General features: G+C 40.0%; 1 protein-coding gene across 4 annotated transcripts in view; it reads right to left on the bottom strand.

Annotated features, from left to right (window-relative positions):
- SMG6 (SMG6 nonsense mediated mRNA decay factor) overlaps nt 1-21,588 on the bottom strand; it is a 270,067-nt gene that overhangs the window by 98,062 nt on the left and 150,417 nt on the right. For 3 of the 4 annotated variants that reach the window (XM_075561194.1, XM_075561192.1, XM_075561195.1), the window contains one exon: nt 20,728-20,929. In XM_075561194.1, the coding sequence (XP_075417309.1) occupies nt 20,728-20,929 (202 nt within the window). Of the gene's footprint in view, nt 1-20,727; nt 20,930-21,007; nt 21,246-21,588 lie in introns of those variants that run through there. The other variant, XM_075561196.1, reaches the window with a different exon arrangement.

Genomic DNA, 21,588 nt, shown 5'->3' with positions numbered 1-21,588 from the left:
CACTATCCCACCGGTAGGACCCGGCCTGGGTGCAATTCTAATCAATTCATGTGGGTGGAACACAGGGATGTCTTTCCTTAAGGGGGGAAAAAAACAGAAGAAAATGCCACAAACGAGTAATAACTTAAGGGAACAATAAAAGGAAATGACCATCGAAAAGAGGAGGAAAAGTGAATTTTAAGATGACATATAAGAGGAGGAAATCCCCTATTCAGACAGCTCTGGAGTTCCCAAGCTGCCCAAGAGCAAAGGACACCCCTTTAAACACGTCTGCCTTGTTAAGCAATTGCTCAGCCGACACTCATTAAGCAATCCCAACCTTCTCACAGCACACATGCAAACCACGCTTTCTACCGCACTCTCGGATTAAGAACTGCTGCTCTTCTCCTTCACTTCAGTGGGAGTATGTGCATGAGCAAAGAACCACACCAAATCAAACAAACAAAATAAAACTATTACTAGAAAGCATTCACTACAAATGAAGTTTTACATCATTTCATCTGGTTATTTCTGAGTTTACTGGTGGGTGAAGAGACACCGACAAAGACCCTTTCAGCCGCTGTCTGTGTTAGTGATCTAGTGCTGCTACAAGAGAGAGTTTTGCCGGGCACACGTTATTCTCTCACCTTTAGAAGATTAGAAGTCCGAGTTATGGCTGTCACCCTAGAGAAAGGCACTGGAAGAAGGGCCTTGTCTCTGTTCTCTTGGCAATCATAGTGATCTTTGTGTAGCAAGGCATTTATTCACAACATTATGAAAATTGTTATCATAAAAAGTTATTTTACTATCATAATGAATTTTAACATAAAAACAGGGGCACCAAGCCTTCAAAGTCCTTTGTTATAAATCATGGAAATTCTAGAATATCTGGAGTGGTAAAATGCAGTAGTTTCTATTTTAGAGCCAGCCAAACTGCCAATGGAAAGCTTAGCACGGGTAAGCCACAGCATAGCTTCAAGATCACAAAGCTTTCTTTTTGTAGAAATCGAGTTAAACAATCAGCAAAAACAATAAATAGTTGTGTACAAAGAGACACAAAAACACATTCATTGCCACCGAGTCAATTCCAATTCACAGTGACCCTTTAGGGGAAGGGAGAACCCACAACTGTCTTGTGGGTTTACCAAGACTGTAAATATTTATGGGAGTAAAAAGCCTCAACTTTCTCTCTTGGAGCTGCGGGAGGTTTCAAACTGCTGACCTTCTGGTTAGCAGCTCAACATACATCCCACTATATGCTAACACAGGTCCTCAAAGAAGAGAGCAGCGTTAATTAAAAACCTTGGGCAACAAAGAAAAGTACCGACGAGGGTGACTTCATAAAATTTTTTAGGTTTTACGCCGTGAAAAACATAAACAATATAAAACAAGCTGAAAACCAAGAGAAAATATTTGCAACATATAAAAAATATAGCTGTCTCCAATGGATTAAAAAAACCACAAGTGTAACTATCTACAAAAAAAAAAAAAAAAACCAAACTCACTGCCATCGAGACAATACTGACCCATCGCAATTCCCAAGAGAGGTATAAAAAGACCAGCCTATCACCCACAGAGTTGCTGTTGGTTTTGAACTGCCGACCTACAGATTGAAGCCCAACTCACAACCCCTATACCACCAGGGCTCTTCACAGCTGTCTACAATGGATGAGAAAAGCTTTCATGGTGTAGTGAGCTATAAGTTGGGCTTGCTCACTATAAAGTCAGCAGTCAGACCCCACTAATCACTCAGAGAGAAAGCTGAGGCTTCCTGCTCTTGTAAAGATTTACAGTCTCAAAATCCACTGAGACAGTTCTACCTTTTCCATAGGTTCATTATGAGTCAAATTCTACATAATGGGAGTTCAAAAATCAATAATAACATTAAAAACAACAACAAAGTACAAGCCATAATGTGACGTGCCCTCTACCTAGCTCTAAGCATTTCTAAAGGCAGTGTTTCCGCCTCTCTAACTCGTAAACTCATGCTGGAATTTTTAGAGGTTAAGGGTGAAGTATACATCATTTGTACTACCCAGGAACCTACAAAACAGGTACAATATGGACTAAATATATTCTCAAAAGTGAATACGGTGACAAATAATAATATGTGAATGATGAAGGGTTCATGAGGTAGCAGGGAGTGGGGAGGGAGGGAAAAATGAGCAGCAGATATTAAGGGCTCAAGTAGAAGGCAAATGTTTTGAGAATGATGATGGCAATAAATGTACATATGTTCTTGACACAATGGATGTATGTATGTGATAAGAATTGTATGAGACCCCAATAAAATGATTTTTTTTAAAGTGAATACGGTATACCGATAGCCCTAGAACTATCACTACAAAATAATCCTAGTGGTAGTAATTAAAACTAGTATTGTTTAGAAGCTGTAAGTGTGTAACAGAAACATAATACTATAGTAGACAAAAATTGAATAAAATGGAAGGGTGGATGGATAGTTTTAGAAGAAAACATAAAATGCATTTCTATGACCTTGGGGTAAGGCAAAGATTTCTTAAGACAGACAAGAACCTAGTTATAAATATAAATTTTAAAAAGCTGAACTGAATGATAAACTTTGGCTCTTTAAAATCTACTTAAAATAAATAAAGGAGAGGGCAAGCATCTCAGCTCTTGAGTGCTGCTTTAACAGAAATATCACAAGTGGATAACTTTGAGAAACAGAAGTTAGGCAGGAGGTTGGAAGTCGGACTTCAGGGTGAGTGCTCCAGAGCAAGCACCCTCAAACTACAGCCCACACGTGCCCACTGAGGAAGGACATTGATCCGGCCCGCCAGGCGTTTTTGCCCAGTTTTTATTTTTTACTTCAAAATAAGATGTGCAGTGTGCATAGGAATTTGTTCATTTTTTTTTTTAACTATAGTCCGGTCCTCCAACGGGTCTGAGGGAACAGTGAACTGGTCCCTGTTTAAAATGTTTGGGGACCCCTGCTCCAGAGGAAGGTTTTTCCCTCACTAGGCTCTGAGGAAGGTACTTATCCCTTTTCAGCTTTTGTTTTATAATTCCTTGGGATCTCATATGTCCTATCTATGTCTCTATTCCCCAATCACTTCTTGCTTAATTTTCTATTTAAATCTCAAAAGAGATTGACTTGACCTCCCTACACTAATGCATCCTGACTGGTAAAGTGGAGGGACAGTGAAAAAGAAGAAAGCCCTCGACCAGATGGCCTGACACCCGGGGTACAACAATGGACCCCAGCATAGGAACAATTGTGAGGATGGCACGGGCCACGCAGGGTTTCATTTTGTGTGTCACTATAGGTGGGAACTGACTACATAGCACCGAACACCACCACCACCAATCTGTCTCATTCACATACAAAGGAAAACGTCAAATGCGATTATAACCACAAGTACAGTAAGATTTACAATACTCATTTGGGGGACATAATTTAATCTCTAACAGCAAGACACACATGGGAAGAAAATATCCAACGAATCTATATCTAACAATTTCCTCACTGCCATCTCATCCACCCCAACTCATAGCGACCCTATAGAACTGCCCTTGTGGGTTTCTGAGGCTTTAACTCCTTACAGAGTAAAAAGTCTCCCATGGAGCATCTGGTGATTTCGAACTGCAGACCTTGTGGTTAGCAGCCCAACATTTAATCCACTATGCTATCAGGGCTCCTGAATTTGTGTCTAGGACACAGAAAATAAAGAACTCTTTTATAACTCAATAATAAAAGGGCATTCCATCATGACCTAAGTTCCTATCTTACAAATTCAGCTACAGCGGAGAATGTACATTGGTATAGATAAGAGACCTCAATACATGGAATCCAGGACAGATAAACCCCTCAGTAATAGTAATGGGAGTAGTTATACCATGAAGGTAGGGAGAGGGTTTGGGGCACAAAGGGGAGAAAGGGGAATTGATTGCAATGATCAGTGTATAACAACCCACCCCCACCCTAACCCAGGGGGATGAACAGAAGCATGGGTGAAGGGAGACAGTGGATGACATAAGATATAAAAATAATAATAATTTATAATTTATCAAGGGCTCAGAAGGAGGGAAGGGACGGGGAAAAAAGGAGCTGATACCAAGGGCTCAAGTAGAAAGAAAATGCTTTGGAAATGATGATGGGACAGATGCACAAATGTGTTGCTACAATTACTATATGGATTGTCTTAAGAGCTATAAGGGTCCCTAATAAAAGATAATTTTAAAAAGGGCATTCCAAAATTTGTAAAGTGGGTAAAAGATTGGGATTTTTCTCAAGTAAGGTCATACAATTCTGTTGATGAGCACATAAAAAAAAAGACTCAATATTTTTACTTACAAAAAATAAACACAAAACTATTGTCATTGAGTAGATTTCAATCTCGATAACCCTGCAAGACAGAGTACAATTGCCTGATAGGGTTGTAATCAGGATGGAAGAAGACGGCCACACATTCCTCCCGCTGAGCGGCTGGTGGGGTCAAATCGCTGACCTTTGTTTACTGTGCCACGAGGGCTCCTTTCCCCCTTCCTAGAATGGCTACAACCATAGTCTAGAGACCAGCGTTGGCAAGAGTGGAGGGACTGGACCTCTCATCTACTGCTAGCAGGAATGTAAAATGGCACAGACAATTTGGAGAAGAGCTTGATAGTTGTCTTCAAAGTTAGATTTGTACTTTTCATATGACTGCACCATTCTACTCCTATTTAACCAAAATAAGTGAAAACATGTCTGCTAAAAAAATTGTAACAGATACTGATTCATAACAGCCAGAAAACAAAATCCACCCATATGTCCATCAAGAGAATGGATAAACTGAAATACTTCTTATCAGCCAAAAGGAATGAACTACTGAGAAACATGACATGGATGAGATGAATCTCGTAGACATTACATGGAATCAATAGCTAACAACCCGAAGTACGTATTACATGATTCTATCTACATGAAATTTTAGAACATGCAAAACTAATCTGTAGTGACAGAAATCAGATTAGTGGTTGCTTCAGGTGGGGAGTGGGAATGGGAAGATTGATGAGATTGGGGAAATTGATTTCAAAGGGTCCATAAGATTGTTTTGGGAGATGGAAATATTCCGTATCTTTTTTTAAAATATACAATTCAATAGTTCAATCACATTAAGAAGAGTTGTGCAATCATCACTACAATCAATTTTAGAACATTTTCTTCTTTCTTAACCCTGTAACACCATAATTTTTAATTTCAGAGAAAAAAAATTTTGTTTTTATTCTTTACTTTCATAGTTATCAATATATTAATTAATTATATTAAATGTTACAAAAACGCCGTACTCGGTGTTACAGGGCTAAAGTTATTGTTCTTAGCTCCCCTTTCCCCCAACCTCCCTTGCCATAACCCTAGGTATTAATCCAGGGTTCCTTAATTACTGTCTCTAGAGATTTACCTATCCTGGATTTCATATATAAAAAATCATACAAAACCAAATCAAGAAATAAACAAAAAACCCAACAGGGACAAAATAAAAGGGAAAAACCTCAGTAAAAAAAAAAGCAGATCTTACATACAACATAATTTTACATGAATGGATATATTGGAGTGTAAAATAGGGAAAAAATAAAAAATAGGGTTCCTGAGGGGGCGGGGGCAGGGAGGAGATAAAAGGGAGCTGATATCAAGGAGTTCAAGAAGAAAGAAAATATTTTAAAACCAAATGTGGTAGCAATTGTACAATACTGCTTGATGTGATTGAATTATGGAATGTTACATCTGTAAGAGCTCCCAATGATTTTTTTTTAAAGCAGAAAACATTAAAAATGGAGACAAGTTTAAAATGGGTCAAAAAGTATATAAAACGATAAGGTGTTAATTTTAACTTAAGTGCATCTTCCATAACCGACTTTAAAGTGCTCTCGCTGTCTGACAGCAGAGCTAGTCAGGTCCGGGCTGTCCTCAGAGGTCCCTACCGGAGGCTTCATCCACACGGGGACCCTGCAAATGGAGTTTCGGCTTTGTCATTCACAGCCAGCTTCAAAATGGGTATGCAGTATTAAAGCTCTGATATCATTTCCTCATCTGGATTTTGCTATTTGTAATCCTTGGACTACACAGGATGGTGTGCTTCTTCTGCATGGATTTAGTTGATACCTCACTTGTGTATCTTGATTGAGGTGGTCCTTACACAGGTAGGCATATACATTAAGACGTTAAAAATTTTTTTTAAAGAAGCTGATACAAAAGGTTCAAGTAGAAAGAAAATGTTTTGAAAATGATGATGGCAACAAAAGGACAAATGTGCTTGACACGATGGGCGTATGGATTATAACAGTTGTATAAGAGTTGTAAATGATTAAAAAAATTAAAGACATTCAAATGCAGAAGCTTATTACATGCAAATGGTAATGTCAACATGTTGATTAATAAAAATAAGTGTTAACTACAAAAATATTAAAATTTACATTTCAGGAACCAAAAATTAGAAAGTAAAATGAAATACATATTACTTTATATGTGAGACACTCATCAGTAAAGAAAGTAAAAAAAGTAGACTAGTATTATTGAGCCATATATCCTTCCTCTTATCAATTTCAATGTTTTAAGAATTGTGGCCCATGAAATTCAGGATAGGTAAATCTATCAAGACAGTAAGTAAATGAACCATTTCTTAAGAGTTATGGCAAGGGAGGTTGGGGGTGGGGGAAGGGGGGAAATAAGAATGAAGAAAGTGTTTGAAAACTGTTTGGGGTGATGACTGCACAAATATTTTAATACATTTAAACCATTGAACTGTTTGGAACATGAATTACATGTCAATAAAAGTTTTAAAAATTGTGGCCCATATGAGGGAAGCTTTAAAATGTTTTCAAAAACATAAAATGAAAAGATAATGGGACTTTTCCATGAACTTTTGAAGCCCTTAAATTTTTTTGTGTGTGTGTTAGCTAGTCCATGGTGTCCTTTATTTATTTATTTTTCCTAACAATTTATTGGGGCTCATACAATTCTTATCACAGTTCATACATATACATACATCAATTGTATAAAGCACATCTGTACAGTCTTTGCCCTAATCATTTTTTTATCTTTTCTTTTTTTACATTTTATTAGGGACTCATACAACTCTTATCACCATCCATACATATACATACACCAATTGTATAAAGAACATCCATACATTCCCTGCCCCAATCATTCTCAAGGCATTTGCTCTCCACCCAAGCCCCTTGCATCAGGTCCTCTTTTTTTTTCCCCTCCCTCCCCTTTCCCCCCTCCCTCATGTGCCCTTGGTAATTTATACATCGTTATTTTGTCATATCTTGCTCTATCCGGAGTCTCCCTTCCCCCCTTCTCTGCTGTCCCTCTCCCAGGGAAGAGGTCACATGTGGATCTTTGTAATCAGTTCCCCCTTTCCAACCCACTGACCCTCCACTCTCCCAGCATCGCCCCTCACACCCTTGGTCCTGAAGGTATCATCCACCCTGGATTCTCTGTACCTCCAGCCCTCATATGTACCAGTGTACAGCCTCTGTCCTATCCAGGCCTGCAAGGTAGAATTCGGATCATGGTAGTTGGGGGGAGGAAGCATCCAGGATCTGGGGGAAAGCTGTGTTCTTCATCGGTACTACCTCGCACCCTCATTGACCCATCTCCTCTCCTAAACCCCTCTATGAGGGGATCTCCATTGGCCGACACTTGGGTCTTGGGTCTCCACTCTGCACTTCCCCCTTCATTTAATATGGTATATATATACATATACACATATATACACATACATACACACACTTATATCGTTGGTTATTTTTTTTTTGCATGATGCCTTATACCTGGTCCCTTGGCACCTCGTGATCGCACTGGCCAGTGTGCTTCTTCCATGTGGGCTTTTTTGCTTCTGAGCGAGATGGCCGCTTGTTCACCTTCAAGCCTTTAAGACCCCAGACACTATCTCTTTTGATAGCCGGGCACCATCAGCTTTCTTCACCACATTTGCTTATGCACCCATTTGTCTTCAGCGATCCTATCATGGAGGTGTGCAGTCAATGATATGATTTTTTGTTCTTTGATGCCTGGTAACTGATCCCTTTGGGACCACTCGATCACACAGGCTGGTGTGTTCTTCCATGTGGACTTTGTTGCTGCTGAGCTAGATGGGCGCTTGTTTATCTTCAAGCCTTTAAGACCCCAGTCACTATCTCTTTTGATAGCCGGGCACCATCAGCTTTCTTCACCACATTTACTTGTTCACCCACTTTGGCTCCAGCCGTTGTGTCGGGAGAGTGAGTATCATAGAGTTCCAATTTAATAAAAGAAGGTATTCATGCATTGAGGGAGTGTTTGAGTAAGAGGCCCAAGGTCCTTCCGCCACCTTAATACTTGACCTATAGACACATAGATCTATTTCCCCATCCTCCTAAATTGTTATTTTCATATCTCACATTGTCCACTGTCTCCCATCACCCACATTTCTGCTGTTCATTTCCCTGGGGGGAGTGTTATACGTTGATCACTGTGATTGATTCCCCCTTTTGCCCCTTTGCCCACCTTCCTCCTACCCTCATGGTATTGCTTATTCCCATTACTGTTCCTGAGGGGATTATCTGTCCTGGATTCCATGTGTTGAGAGCTCTTATCTGTACCATTGCATATTCTATGGTCTAGCCGGATTTTTTAGGTGGAACTGGGTCATGATAGTGAGGGGGAGGAAGCATTAAAGAACTAGAGCATTGGTTCTCAATCTGGGGGTTGCAATCCTTCTGGGGGGGGTGTCAAATGACCCTTTCACAGGGTTTGCCCAATTCATAACATAGCAAAATTACAGTTATGAAGTAGCAACAAAAATAATTTTAGAGTTGGGGGGTCACCACAACATGAGGAACTGTATTAAAGGGTCACAGCATTAGGAAGGTTGAGAACCACTGAACTAGAGGAATGCTGTGTGTTTCATCAGTTGTCCATCTTTCAAGACAAATTTGTTTGTTCTTCAGAGTCTCGTAGAGATTCGATATCCTTTGCCAAAACTGTCATTCAAATGCATAACTCTTCCTGGTCCTCCTATTCATCCTCCATTTTTCTCATGTGACTGAGACGGGTATACCACAGGCCTCAAAGTACATTCTTTACACTTTAAGACTTTAAAAAGGTCATGCAATTTTGTCCAATGCAAGGTTATTGGATTTCTTGATTGCCACTCTGTACATATTGATTAGATCCATGCAAAATAAAAATCCTGACAGCTTCAAATTTTTCAATGATGCTGCCGCCTATTGGTCCAATTGTGAGCATTTTTGTCTTCTGTACACTGATGTGCAATCCATACTAAAGGACATAGTTTTTTTTAATCTTCATCAGTAAGTGATTTAAGTCCTGTTCACTCTCAGCAAGAACGATTGTGCCATTTGTATTACTGCAGGTTCTAACAAGTCCTCCAATCTTGTTACTGCATTTTTCTTTCCCATCATATCCAGGTAGGCAGAGATAAACACAAATACAAACAGTGTCACTGGTTAACTAAGTCACAACACAGAATCTGAAAAAAGGTTTTTCCTAACACCTGGGTGAAAAGTGGCAAAATAGTAAAAAGTTTGAAGTTAGCATATCATCTAAATATAAACTAGGACTCCTCAAAACACAATGTAACTTTTACTAAATTTAACTACACCTAGCAAGGGTTTCTTGGATTAAATTGGCAAAATACAGAAGGAAGTAGATAAAAGTTCATATCTAAATATTTGGCTGGAGATTATTTTCCCATGAATATCTAAGGACTGAGAGAGGGGGAAGTGTAATAAAAAGAAACTTTACACAAAGGTTAAAAAAAATCTTGGAAAAAAACTAAACAAACTATCAAGGGTCCAACAGGGAAGGAGAGTTGGGGAGAGGGGAAAATGAGCTGATATCAAGGGCTCAAGTAGAAATAAAATGTTTTGAAGATGATGATGGCAACATGTATACACAGGCACTTGACATAATGGATGGATGGATTGTGATAAGAGCTGTAAGAGGCCCCAATAAAATGATTTAAAAAATTTACAGTACAATAACCAATTATACTTCTATTTAACAATGCCAAACTGAAAATTGAATTATGAAACAATTGCAATTAAAATGTCATTTAAAAGAATAAACAGGAATACACTTAAAAATAATTTATTTATAGCATGGTAACGACTATGAAACATGTACTTATTGCCAACTGTCCTTTCAAATTTTCCAGAATTTCCCATATTATTTATAAAAACATGTGTGTTAATTATATAGTGCTGCTATAACAAAAATGTCAATGAGTTTTGTGTTGGGTTGACTAGCGAAACAAATCCAGAGACACTCATGTGTAAGAGAGTTTTATATCAAAGAGTAATTGTATATTAAGAAAACATCCCAGCCCAGTCCAGATCAAGTCCGTAAGTCCAATTATTAGCCCATATGTCTAATACCAGTCTGTAAATTCCTCTCCAGACTCACGTACCACATGCAATGATGCCAAAAGGAAAAAGATCACAGGCCAGTATGTGGAAAGTATTGTGGATCTCGTGGGATGGAAGCATCTCAGCACTGGCCTGGGTCTCCATGTGGCTCCTCCAGCTCCAGAACTATGACTGCCATCAGCATAGCTGTGTGTGGCTTGTCAAGAGGAATGTATAGCAGAGAGAGTGAGTCTCCTGCCTCCAGTGAAGACAGGAGTTCCCAGAATCCTCAGGAGAAGGTCATACCCACACCGAGGTCTCATTGGCTGTGACCTGATTGACAGGCTAGACTCCACCCCTTCACTGAAGTTGACAGGCAATTATGTAACTGACACAGGTTTAGCAAACAAACTTATTTTCTTAGTTTGTTGTTCTCGTTAAGAGCCATCGAGTTGATTCCAACTCATAGAGACCTCTGTACAGAATGAAACACTGTTGGTCCTGTGCCATCCTCAGAATTGATGTTACTTTTCAATCTACAGATGCAGGGCATTACATCAGTCCATCTCACTGAGAGTCAATGTCTTTTTCACTGGCTCTCTACAGAGCATGACTTCCTTCACCAGGGACTGGTCCCTCCTGACAACATGTCCTAAGAACCTACGAGTAAGTCTCACTATCCTCGCTTGTAAGGAACATTGTGGCTATACTGTCTTTCAAGAGAGATTTGTTTGTTCTTCTGGCAGTCCAAGGCATATTTGACAGTCAGATCTGACTGTAGCATGTAGTGTAGTATATTTCTGTCCATACTGTTTAGGGGGTCTGCTCAAATTCTGAGTTCTGGTTCAGGGGAGAAGGCTTTTTCTCTCTGTTGGCTTTAGAAGAAGTCCTTGTCTCTTTTGAAAGAGTTTGCTCCCGTCAAATCTTCATCCCTCTTTCCCTATCTCCACTTGCCAAATCTGCCTTGTGAACAGATCGCCTCAAGGCATACACTACATTAATCCTGCTCCATTTACACAGCAAACAATTTATATCCAAATGAGATTATAACAAGCATAGAGTTTAGGATTTACAATACACAGTTTTTGGGGGGCACAATATAACACATGTGGACAAGGGCAACCCAAGAAAGTTCAAATTATGCATAGCTTTAGGGAGCCCTGATGGCATAGTGCTTACTCTTTGTCCTGCAAACTGCTAAATTGGCAGTTCGAAACCACCAGCTACTCCTTGAGGAAAGCTAGGGCTTTCTTTTCCCGGAGAAAGTTGTAGTCTTGGAAACTCCTCGGGGCAGTTCTACCCTGTCCTACAGGGTCGCTATGAGTCGGCATCAATTCAGTGGCAGTGAGTGAGTATATATATGTATTATACTGCATCCACATAAAAGATGCATTTTCAACATGAGATGAAAAGGCATTTTGTAACAGTGTCACGACTTTCCCTTCTTATTTTTTTAAACAATGGTCCTTACGGTAGAATCATTTCCATTAAAATGGTGGAAAACCGCAGCTGCAGATCTTAATCTATGGTATATTATCAAGCAATTTAACTTTTTCTTGTAATATCATAAGACTTTTCTCTGCTTCTTGGGAGCATTTCCAGTATCACAAGTGGCACTTCGTATAGGTCTCATGGTGTTATTTAAGGTTTATGAAAAGCATTACTAACCATGAAAAAAACATCCAAAGAACTGGGAGAGATCACTTTTTACTGTGATATGTAATTTGCTGAAGAGACAAAAACTGCTCATGTGGAAATAATTAGTGTCACATGGTGTTTGTTAAAAAAAAGTACATTTAAGTGGTCCTAAGCAGTTCACACTCAGGTTTGACATCCATATGCTAATGCCAAATCAGCGCTCCCAAAGCAATGCCTTCATAGGGATATGGCCTCTGTACAACATTGCAAGAGCTCCTCACTTTATAAGCTCAATGTAACTTACATTGCTACTCACATCTTTGTGTATGTCACAAATTATCTCCAAACAGATATATTTTGGAATCTTCCATGTTCTGTGGACAGGACAGTGCACTAGAGGCATGTTCAGTCACACTCTCTGTTAGATGGACACAAAGGCTGACCAAACGTGACTAATCTCAATCAGAAGTAAAAGTGCTCATGCTGCTATTGACAAGTCCAGTCCTTATTTGATATTCATTAGTAGTAAACGCCACAAACTAGAGGAAATGCCTATTTTTCACCCCTAGATTTCGAAATGTCAAGAGTTCCTAAAGATTCCCTCTGACACATCATACCAATTTTCTAGACCAGACAAGATGATGAACCATAAGAGCTTTGCACTGTTCTCTTGAGTTTTGGATCTTTTAAAAAATAAAATAAGAAGGTAGCTTTATGTACTCCGGACATGTTATTAGGAGGGACCGACCAGTCCCTAGAGAAGGCCACCATACATGGTAAAACAGAGGAGTCAATGAAAGAAAGACCCTCAATGAGGTGAAATCACAAAGTGGCTGTAGCAATAGGCTCAAACACGGCATCAATTGTTAAGGATGATACAGGACAAGGAAGTGTTTTTCTCTGTTGTATATAGGGTCACTATGAGTTGGGACTGACTTAATGCATCTAACATCACCATCTACATGGAATGATTTTTCTGAGGGCTTAAGGAAATACTGTATGAATATACCTAGTCAGGAACCAATACATGGTAGACATGTAGTTGTTATTTTTCCCTGCAACAGAGAAAACAGCGAAGCTGAGTAAAATGCAAAGTGGGCTACATTTTATATTGGGTGACAGGGAAGAATTCTCTTAGAAGGTGACATTTGGAAGGGCACATGAGAACTGTATAGCTAACTAAGACAGTGTAAAGACTCGAGGCATGCGTGCTGGTTTGTTTCAGAAACAGCGAGGATGCTGATGTGACTACAACATAGCAGGTAGGAGACAAGTAGTAGAAGCTGAGGTCAGATGTTAGTGGGGAGGTGGGGTCAGTTAATGAAGGGTATTAAGTGGTTGTAAAAATTTTGGCTTTTATTTAAGTAAGGGAAGTAGCCATTGGTATGTTTAGGACAGAGAAGTGACATGACCTTATATGGTGGCTTTCAAGGCTGCCATCTTTACAGGAGTAGACTGCCTGTCATGGAGTTAATGGGTAGGTTTGAACTCCCAACCTTTTAGTTAGTTGACAACTATTGTGACACCAAGGTTCCTGATTAGTTTTTAAAAGATTGTTTTAGTTGCTGTGTTGGAAAGAGATTAGAAAAGAGGGAAGAAGTGGAGAGCAAATGCTTTGAAATGACGAGGGCAAAGAATGTACGGATGGGCTTTATACAATTGATGTATGTACGGATTGTGATGAGTTGTACGAGTCCCTAATAAAACGTTAAAAAAGAAAAGAGGGAAGAATAAGGAAAGAAGTAGAGAGGTCAGTAAGAAGGCATCTCAGTGAATGGGATTAGGGTGGTAGCATTTAAGATATCTGCATGTGTTGCTTGGCAGGAAAGGAGAGATAACTTGCGAATGAATTAGGAATGGTTATGTGAGAGAGTCTAGAATAACCCCAAGAATCCTAATGTGAGCAACCTAAAAGTCAAAGTTATCATTTACCAAAATGGGGAAAATATACTGCTGGTTTTGCGTTCTTCTCTAGCTGAATTGCACCCTTTGTACTTGACACTTAATTTGGAAGAATGGGTAAGAAGACAGGGCTAAGAAGTCTGAAGCTATTTAGGGCTATTTCCTTGTACTGCACTAAAAGACAGCGAACCTATCAGCCAACCCTTCACAAGCATCCTCTGGGATGAAGGCTACTTTGTGATCACTAAAAAACAGTACTAAGATGCCCTGGCCCACGCCATTATCCTGTTTTTCTTTAAACAGAAACAAAGCTAAGCAACCTGTTAGCTGTCTTCAGCCTTATACTATATACAGTTCCCCATTTTCATCTCCTTTTGAAACCAGAATAGGATTTTGCTGTACGTTTTTGTTGGAAAGGCATTAAAATGAGTAGTCCTTTGGGGAAGAGATTCTCTCATTCCCAAGATCCATTAGTCATTAGATACACTCAGACTATGGAGTTTTGATATGTTAATCTCAAGAACCTTTATTCACTTACAGATTTTAACCAAAGGGAATAACCATGGATACATGCAAAAATTCTGCTATGGGGAATCAATTCACTGTTTTTAACAGTGAAAAATTGTGACCATTTTTATTTGAAGAAGGCAAAGACTGGTCAAATTAATTGTAGAATATAAAAGGATACTTAGGCAAATTTATAGAAATAGTAAATGGATTCATGGTTTCCTGAGGATATGTTAGGGAAGGTTAGGGGAAAACAGGGGGCTAAAATGTTCTAAAACTGATTGTGAGAATGATTGTACAACTCTTCATGATGTGACTGAATTATATGGTATGTGAGTTATATGTCAATAAAACTTTAAATATTTGGAAGGTGGAGAGAATGTGGGGTAGAAAGGGGGAACTGATTACAAGAATCTACGTATAGCCTCTTCCCGGGGGAAGGGACAGCAGAGAAGAAGGTGGGGGGAGACATCGGACAGTGTAATATATGACAAAATAATAATTTAAGAATGATGAAGGGTTCATGAGGTAGGGGGGAGTGGGGAGGGAGGGGGAAAATGAGCAGTAGATATTAAGGGCTCAAATGTTTTGGGAATGATGATGGCAACAAATGTACATATGTTCTTGACACAATGGATGTATGTATGGATTGTGAAAAGAATTGTACGAGCCTTCAATAAAATGATTTTTAAAAACTTTAAATAAATAAAAGGATACTACGGTGGCCTAGCTAGTTACATGTTGGGCTAGTAACCACAAGGTCAGCAGTTCAAAACAAACCAGATGCTCCAAGGGAGAAGATGGGGCATTCTACTTCCGTGCAATTTCACAGTCTTGGAAACCAACACGGGCAGAACTATTCTGTCGATAAGGTTGCTATGAGTCAGAATTGAATCAATGGCAGTGGGTTTGGTTTTAAGTAGTTACAAAAAGATTCCAAATAAGAATATGTTTTAAAAAATAAAATAAAAAAGAATATGCTTAAAAATACTTAAGAAGACCTCTTAAAATTTAGACAATTATGCATACAAAAGGATTTCCTCAAAGAGTAAAAAGAGAACCCATGGACTAGAAAAAAACTGTTGGCAGGGGTAGATTGAACAAGAGGCCAATCTCGAAAACTTCAACACCTCCACAAAAGACACATGATTCAATTAATAAACGGGTAGCGGCGTGAATAGACAGGTCGCCAAAAGAGGCATTTCGGTAGCCAACAGATACCTAAAAAATGCTCCTGATCATTAACCATCGTTAACCAAAACCCAAACCCACTGCCAGAAACCTTACAGGATCTTCTCCAGTGACCTTACAGGGCTGGAAAGAACTGTGCCCTAAAGTTGCTGAGGCTGAGAGTCTTTACAGAAGCTGACGCCTCGTCTTGCTCGAGCAGAGCAACTGGTAGGCGCAAATCACTGATCTTTTGGCAAGTAGCTCGACATTAACCCACTCTGTCACCAAGACTCAAGATCCACTATAGAAGCAAATCAAAAGAACAGAATTATACCTCACCCGAGGATTAATAGCAAAGTTAAAACAACAAAACTCAAAAAATAACAAATGCTAACAAAAAGGTGTGAACAGACTCGAATCCTCATAAACTTCTCGTGGGATTGTACACTGGTGCAACCATTCTGGCAAATGAGACTTGATTAAAAGGTTGAAAATAGATACCAAATGACCCAGCAATCTTACTACTAGACAGATATCCTAGAGAAATAAGAGCTATGACATAAATGAATACATGCGTGTTCATTTACCTGTGTTCATTGCAGCACTGTTCACAATAGCAAAATGCACAATGAAAACAATCTAAAATGCCCACCAACTTATGGATAAACAACATATGGCACATACACAGTAGGATACAAGTTTTTTTTTAATGGTGAATTTATGAAGCACCTCATAACATGGATAACCTAGAGAATATTATGTTGAATGAAATTAGTCACCAAAAAACACACATTTTATGAGACCACTATGATAAAAAGTTCTCTCTCTCTGACACACACACACACACACACACACACACACACACACACACACACTATTCTTTGATGGTTGGGATGGGTGGGGGAAAGAGGGTAAGTAACTAACTAGAGGGTAAACATCTATTAACTTTGGTGAAGAGGAAGGCAATATAATGGGGAAGGTCAGCACAAAATGATCAAGACAGGAGGTCACTGAAGAAGCGTGAGTTAAAGGCAAGAAAAGTACTATTATATAAGCAATTCTGGAATAACAGTAATAACAATAATCTGAAAGTATATACATACATACACAAACAAACTGAACAGGTGTGGGAAAGAGAATGGGGCTGTATAGAAAAATATATATGAAAAAGTTCCTGAGATAGTTAAAGATTTTTGTGCCAACCTGGCCGATAAAACATGTGGGATTAATTGAAGTGTGGAGAGATAAACAGCTCGCTGAGTCTCATCTTTTAAGTTCTCGGGTCTCTTGCTTTCTGATGGTCGGACCAGGGTGCAGCTGCCTTAGCCAGTTCCCTGCTTCAGCTAGCAAGGCTGACTTCCTGCAAGACATCCCTGAGGAGAAGCCACATGGGCCTACCCCGATGCAGCCCTGGGTGCTGGAGCAGCCGTGTGGAGACCCCTGCCAGCGCTGAGATGTTTACACACTCACTGATTCGGCTTTGCTCCAGTAGTCAGCATCATTGCATGTGGATTAGTTTTGTGGATTGGTGTTGGACCTACGGGCTAATGTTGGACTTATGGGCTTGGACAGCACTGGGTTGGGATGCTTTCTTAATATACACTTACCCTTTATATAAAACTCTCTCTTATACATGTAAGTTTCTATGAATTTGTTTCCCTAGTTTACCCCAGACTAACACAGTTCCATTGGCTTTTAATTATATTTCTCCACAGATTTTTAAAGTCTTTTCTATAGGTTTGATAGAAGACATTTTTACATATGTATTTAAATATGCTGCAAATATTATCTAAATACCTTGATGAAATAAAATCATGGGTCTGGGAGGCCTCAAGATAGTGTCTTGGGGATATCAAGATCAAATGGCCCAAAGTACTAAGACAATGTTCTACAACTGGAGTTTTAAAAGCTTGTGAGGGACCATCTAAGGTACAACTAGAGGTTTTCCCCATCTAGAGCAAAGAATAAAGAAAATCAGATATTTTTGTTGTTCTGTTTTGCTTTTGGGCTTATTATTGTTTTTGCATGTCTATCTAGAGAAAACAGGCAGGATAAATAGTCCAGAGGAGAAAACAATGGAACCAATGGTTCCAAGGGGGGATCAGGAAAGGGGGATGCGGGGGAAAGGGGGATGCGGGGTAAAGGGGCTGCCAACAAACCCAGGGACAAGAGAACAACAAGTGATCTAAAATCGATGGCAAGGAGGGCACAGGATGCTTGATCAAGTGCAGTGTAGCTGAGAGGAATTACTGAAACCCAAATGAAGGTAGAATATGATAGTGGGACAAGAGGAAAGTAAAAGGAAATAGAGGAAATAACTAGGAGGCAAAGGGAATTTATAGAGGTCTAAATAAAGGCATGCACATATGTAAATATACATATATATATAAAATGATAGGGAAATAAATCTATGCACATATGTTAGGTATTAAGGTAGCAGATGGACACTGGGTCTCTACTCAAGTACTCCCTCAACCCAAGAACACTTTGTTCTAATAACCTGGCATTCTGTGATGCTCAACTTCCTGACATGATCGCTGAAGACAAAATGGGTGCATAGCAAATGTGATGAAGAAAGCTGATGGTGCTCGGCTATCAAAAGATACAGCATCTTAAAGGCTTGAAGACAAACAAACGGCCATCGAGCTGAGAAGCAACAAAGTCCACATGGAAGAAGCACACCAACCTGTGTGATCATGAGGTATTGATGGGATCAGGTATCAGGCATAAAAGACCCAGAACAAAAAATTATATCTATGTGAATGAAGGGAGGGCAGAGTGGAGACAATTGGACATCCCCTCACAGAAGAGCCATAAGGAAAAGATGAGCCAGTCAGGGTGCAGTATAGCACTGATGAAACACACAACTTTCCTTTAGTTAATGCTTCCTCCCCCCACTCTCATGGCCCCAATTCTACCTTACAAATCTGGCTAGACCAGAGCATGTACACAGGTACAGATAAGAGCTAGAAACACAGGGAATTCAGGACAGATAAACTCCTCAGGACCAATAATGAGAGTGGTGATACCAGGAGGGTAAGGGGAAGGTGGGGGGAGAAGGGAGGTACTGATCACAATGATAGACATATAACCCCTTCCCAAGGGGACGAATAACAGAAAAATGGGTGAAGGGAGGCAGTGGTGGGTGTAAGACATGAAAAAAAAAAGTAATTTATAAATTATCAAGGGTTCACGAGGGAGAGAGGGTGGGGGAGGGAGGAAAATGAGTTGATACCAAGGGCTCACATAGAAAGAAAATGTTTTGAAAATGATGATGGCAACATATGTACAAATGTGGTTGACATAATAGATGGATGTATGGATTGTGATAAGAGCTGTAAGAGCTCCTAATAAAATGATTGGGGGAAAAAAGACTTCACTAAAAAAAAAAAAAAGATACGTGGAAACAGTCCAATGGACTTATGGACCCCCCAAACCCTGAGTCTCCACCACCCTGAGACCTAAAGAATTTGGTGTCCAGCTATCACTACAAACCACTCTGAAAGGGATCACATTAAAAGGTCCTGAGTAGAGTGGAACAAAAATGTGAAACAAAGCTAAAAAAAATCATTAAAAAAGAAAAATGTAGATTATTGGTCAAGTAGAGATTAATCACATTTCAGATCTGAAAACGAACTCAATTCCATGGCTCAATGTTCAGGAAAACAACACACAGGTCTAAAAGGGAACAACACCACTAGGGAGGGTCCATACTCTCAGAACATGCAACCACTCAAGATCAGAACAGTAGCATTTGCCCAAGGAAGAATGGCTAGGAGAGGAGGATGAACTGAAAAGAAAAAGAGTATAAATTGCATGAGTAATTTTACATTATAGGGATTGCAATCAGTGATATGAAATAAAATGTGCACCAACTGTTGAATTAAAAACTGACCTGCTCTGTAAACTTTCACCCAATTCACAAGTTTTTTTAAAAAAAGAAAACTACATGAAAAACACAGATTACATACAGTTCATACAACATGACCTCTATTTTCTCTAAAAAATTAACAATAGCATGTATATTCAAAGTTAACAACAAAGAAAGTTAACATGATGATATATAATAGAAAATAAAGTGATGTTACCTCTGCGTAGTGGGAATATATATATATGTATAGATATATATTCCTTTTCTTTGTATTTTTCAAAATTTGTATTAACTACATTCTCTTTTATACTAAGAACATATTTATTTTAAATATTTAATGTTCAATATAACCTCTCTCATATTTACTGTTTTATGTTTGGAATTGAGTTTTTACTAGTTCTTGACTTTTTTTTTAACTTAAAGAAAAAAATCTATGTACCTAGCATAATTCATCTCGGTCAAAAGACTTCCTCCTGAGAAACCATCTGTGGGTCTCTTCCCCGAAGACCTCTCCCTCAGGGTACTCCAGCCACAGCACCGGAGTCTGTCTCCCAGGTTCTGTGGGTGCGGTGACTTCCCCAGTCTAGATACTGCTGTTAGAACGGGAAGTGTGAAGCAGAACAGACTACCCTACCCCCCACCTGGATGAAAACCCAACTGTTAAAGCAGAAACTAAGAGCTCGACAGTCCCCATCGGGGCAACAGGGAATGAGTTTTGTTTTCTATAAACAGACAAGAAAAAAGTTCAGGTTAAAACAGAGTCCTTAGGGGAAGGGAAATAGAAACCAGGCAGCGGGGAATGCTTCATATTCCTAAAAGCTTTTTTTCTAAGTTAACACATGGTGTCTGCTTCTCTCTAGTCACCTATTTATCACTCTCCTCCTTAGAGAAGGGAAAAAGCCCTGGCTGTTTTCCTAGTGCAGAGTTTTGTGGCGGGAGGGGGGGAGGGAAGGGGGAGGAAGGAGGGTGCTTTAAGCATGATGCAAACCATTTGGAGCTGACTGAGAGCACTGCCAACACAAGCTGCACTATTTAAACAAGTGAGGAAATGATCGTATATACAACATGCCAGCGAGCACACACACACACACATACACACACACACCAAAGGAAGTCGAGAGGGTTTTTTTTTTTTCAGGACACAGAGCTGGATGTCAGCGGCTAAAAGGTCGATATTTTCCCTTAACACCCTTCTCAATGACTTAATCATGTTCCGTTTGCACAGAAAACTTCCCAAGAATAAAAAAAGTCTGGAGAATTAAGAGGAGGGGTGAATGGGGCGGGATGTTTGGCCTGGGGCTGACCTTGTCCGAGGTTTTCTCCACGTAGCAGGGGTCCTGAGGGGCAGCCAGCAAGGGGACAAAGCCCGAGAGCAGTCGATCCTCCTCCAGGATAAGAAGGCTGAGGTCATCGTCCGGGTCCTTATACAGTGGCACCTCAGACTGATTCACTGCAGTCAGTATGTTACAGAAATCAGCAAGGGTCGACCACACATCCACAGCCACCCTGTGAGGAAGAAGAAGAGAAAAGGACAGAGGAAACAGTCAATATTGCCTAGGGCTGGCATCTGCCAGGAAATCTTACCAAAGAGCTACGATCCAAAATTGTCCCCGTGGAAGCAATCTGGTACGTGTGTCCATCTATATGAGGTTGAAATTAATTAGGGGAATTAAAAAAATCCCAACCAAGAGGGAAAAGAATTTAGAGAATCAGATGCCTAATGTAGGCCCTGTCACCTTTCCAGACAGTGTGCCTGGGACACTTAAACACTCCAGACACCCAGTGCCTGAGGCAGCTCGCAGAATCCCCCTACCCCTGCGCAGCCAAGTATATGCCACACAGACAGCAAGGGTGCCAATCTCTCTCCCTCCCTCCAGCCCAGCTACAGAGCATTCAGGCACACTGCAGAAAGAGTTATGTTGCCGCACCCCTCCCCCACTGCCCTCCCCATAGAGAGAGGCAAAAAACTGCAAGCCCCAAATCTCAACCCTAGTCTGCCAAAACTCTCCCCAGAAAGGTAAAGTCCCCTGTGCAGTTCAGCAAATGAGCTAGTGTCAGTGTTCTCTCCTCTCCTTCACCGTGGATTGTTAGAAAACTGGGCGACCAACTGCTCTGTTTCCGCTGGGACTGCCCCAGTTTTCACACTGACAGCTCCACATTGCCAG

Source organism: Tenrec ecaudatus, chromosome 10, assembly GCF_050624435.1.
Source record: "Tenrec ecaudatus isolate mTenEca1 chromosome 10, mTenEca1.hap1, whole genome shotgun sequence".
Taxonomy (NCBI): Eukaryota; Metazoa; Chordata; class Mammalia; order Afrosoricida; family Tenrecidae; genus Tenrec; species Tenrec ecaudatus.
This window is presented reverse-complemented; position numbering and strand designations above follow the sequence as displayed.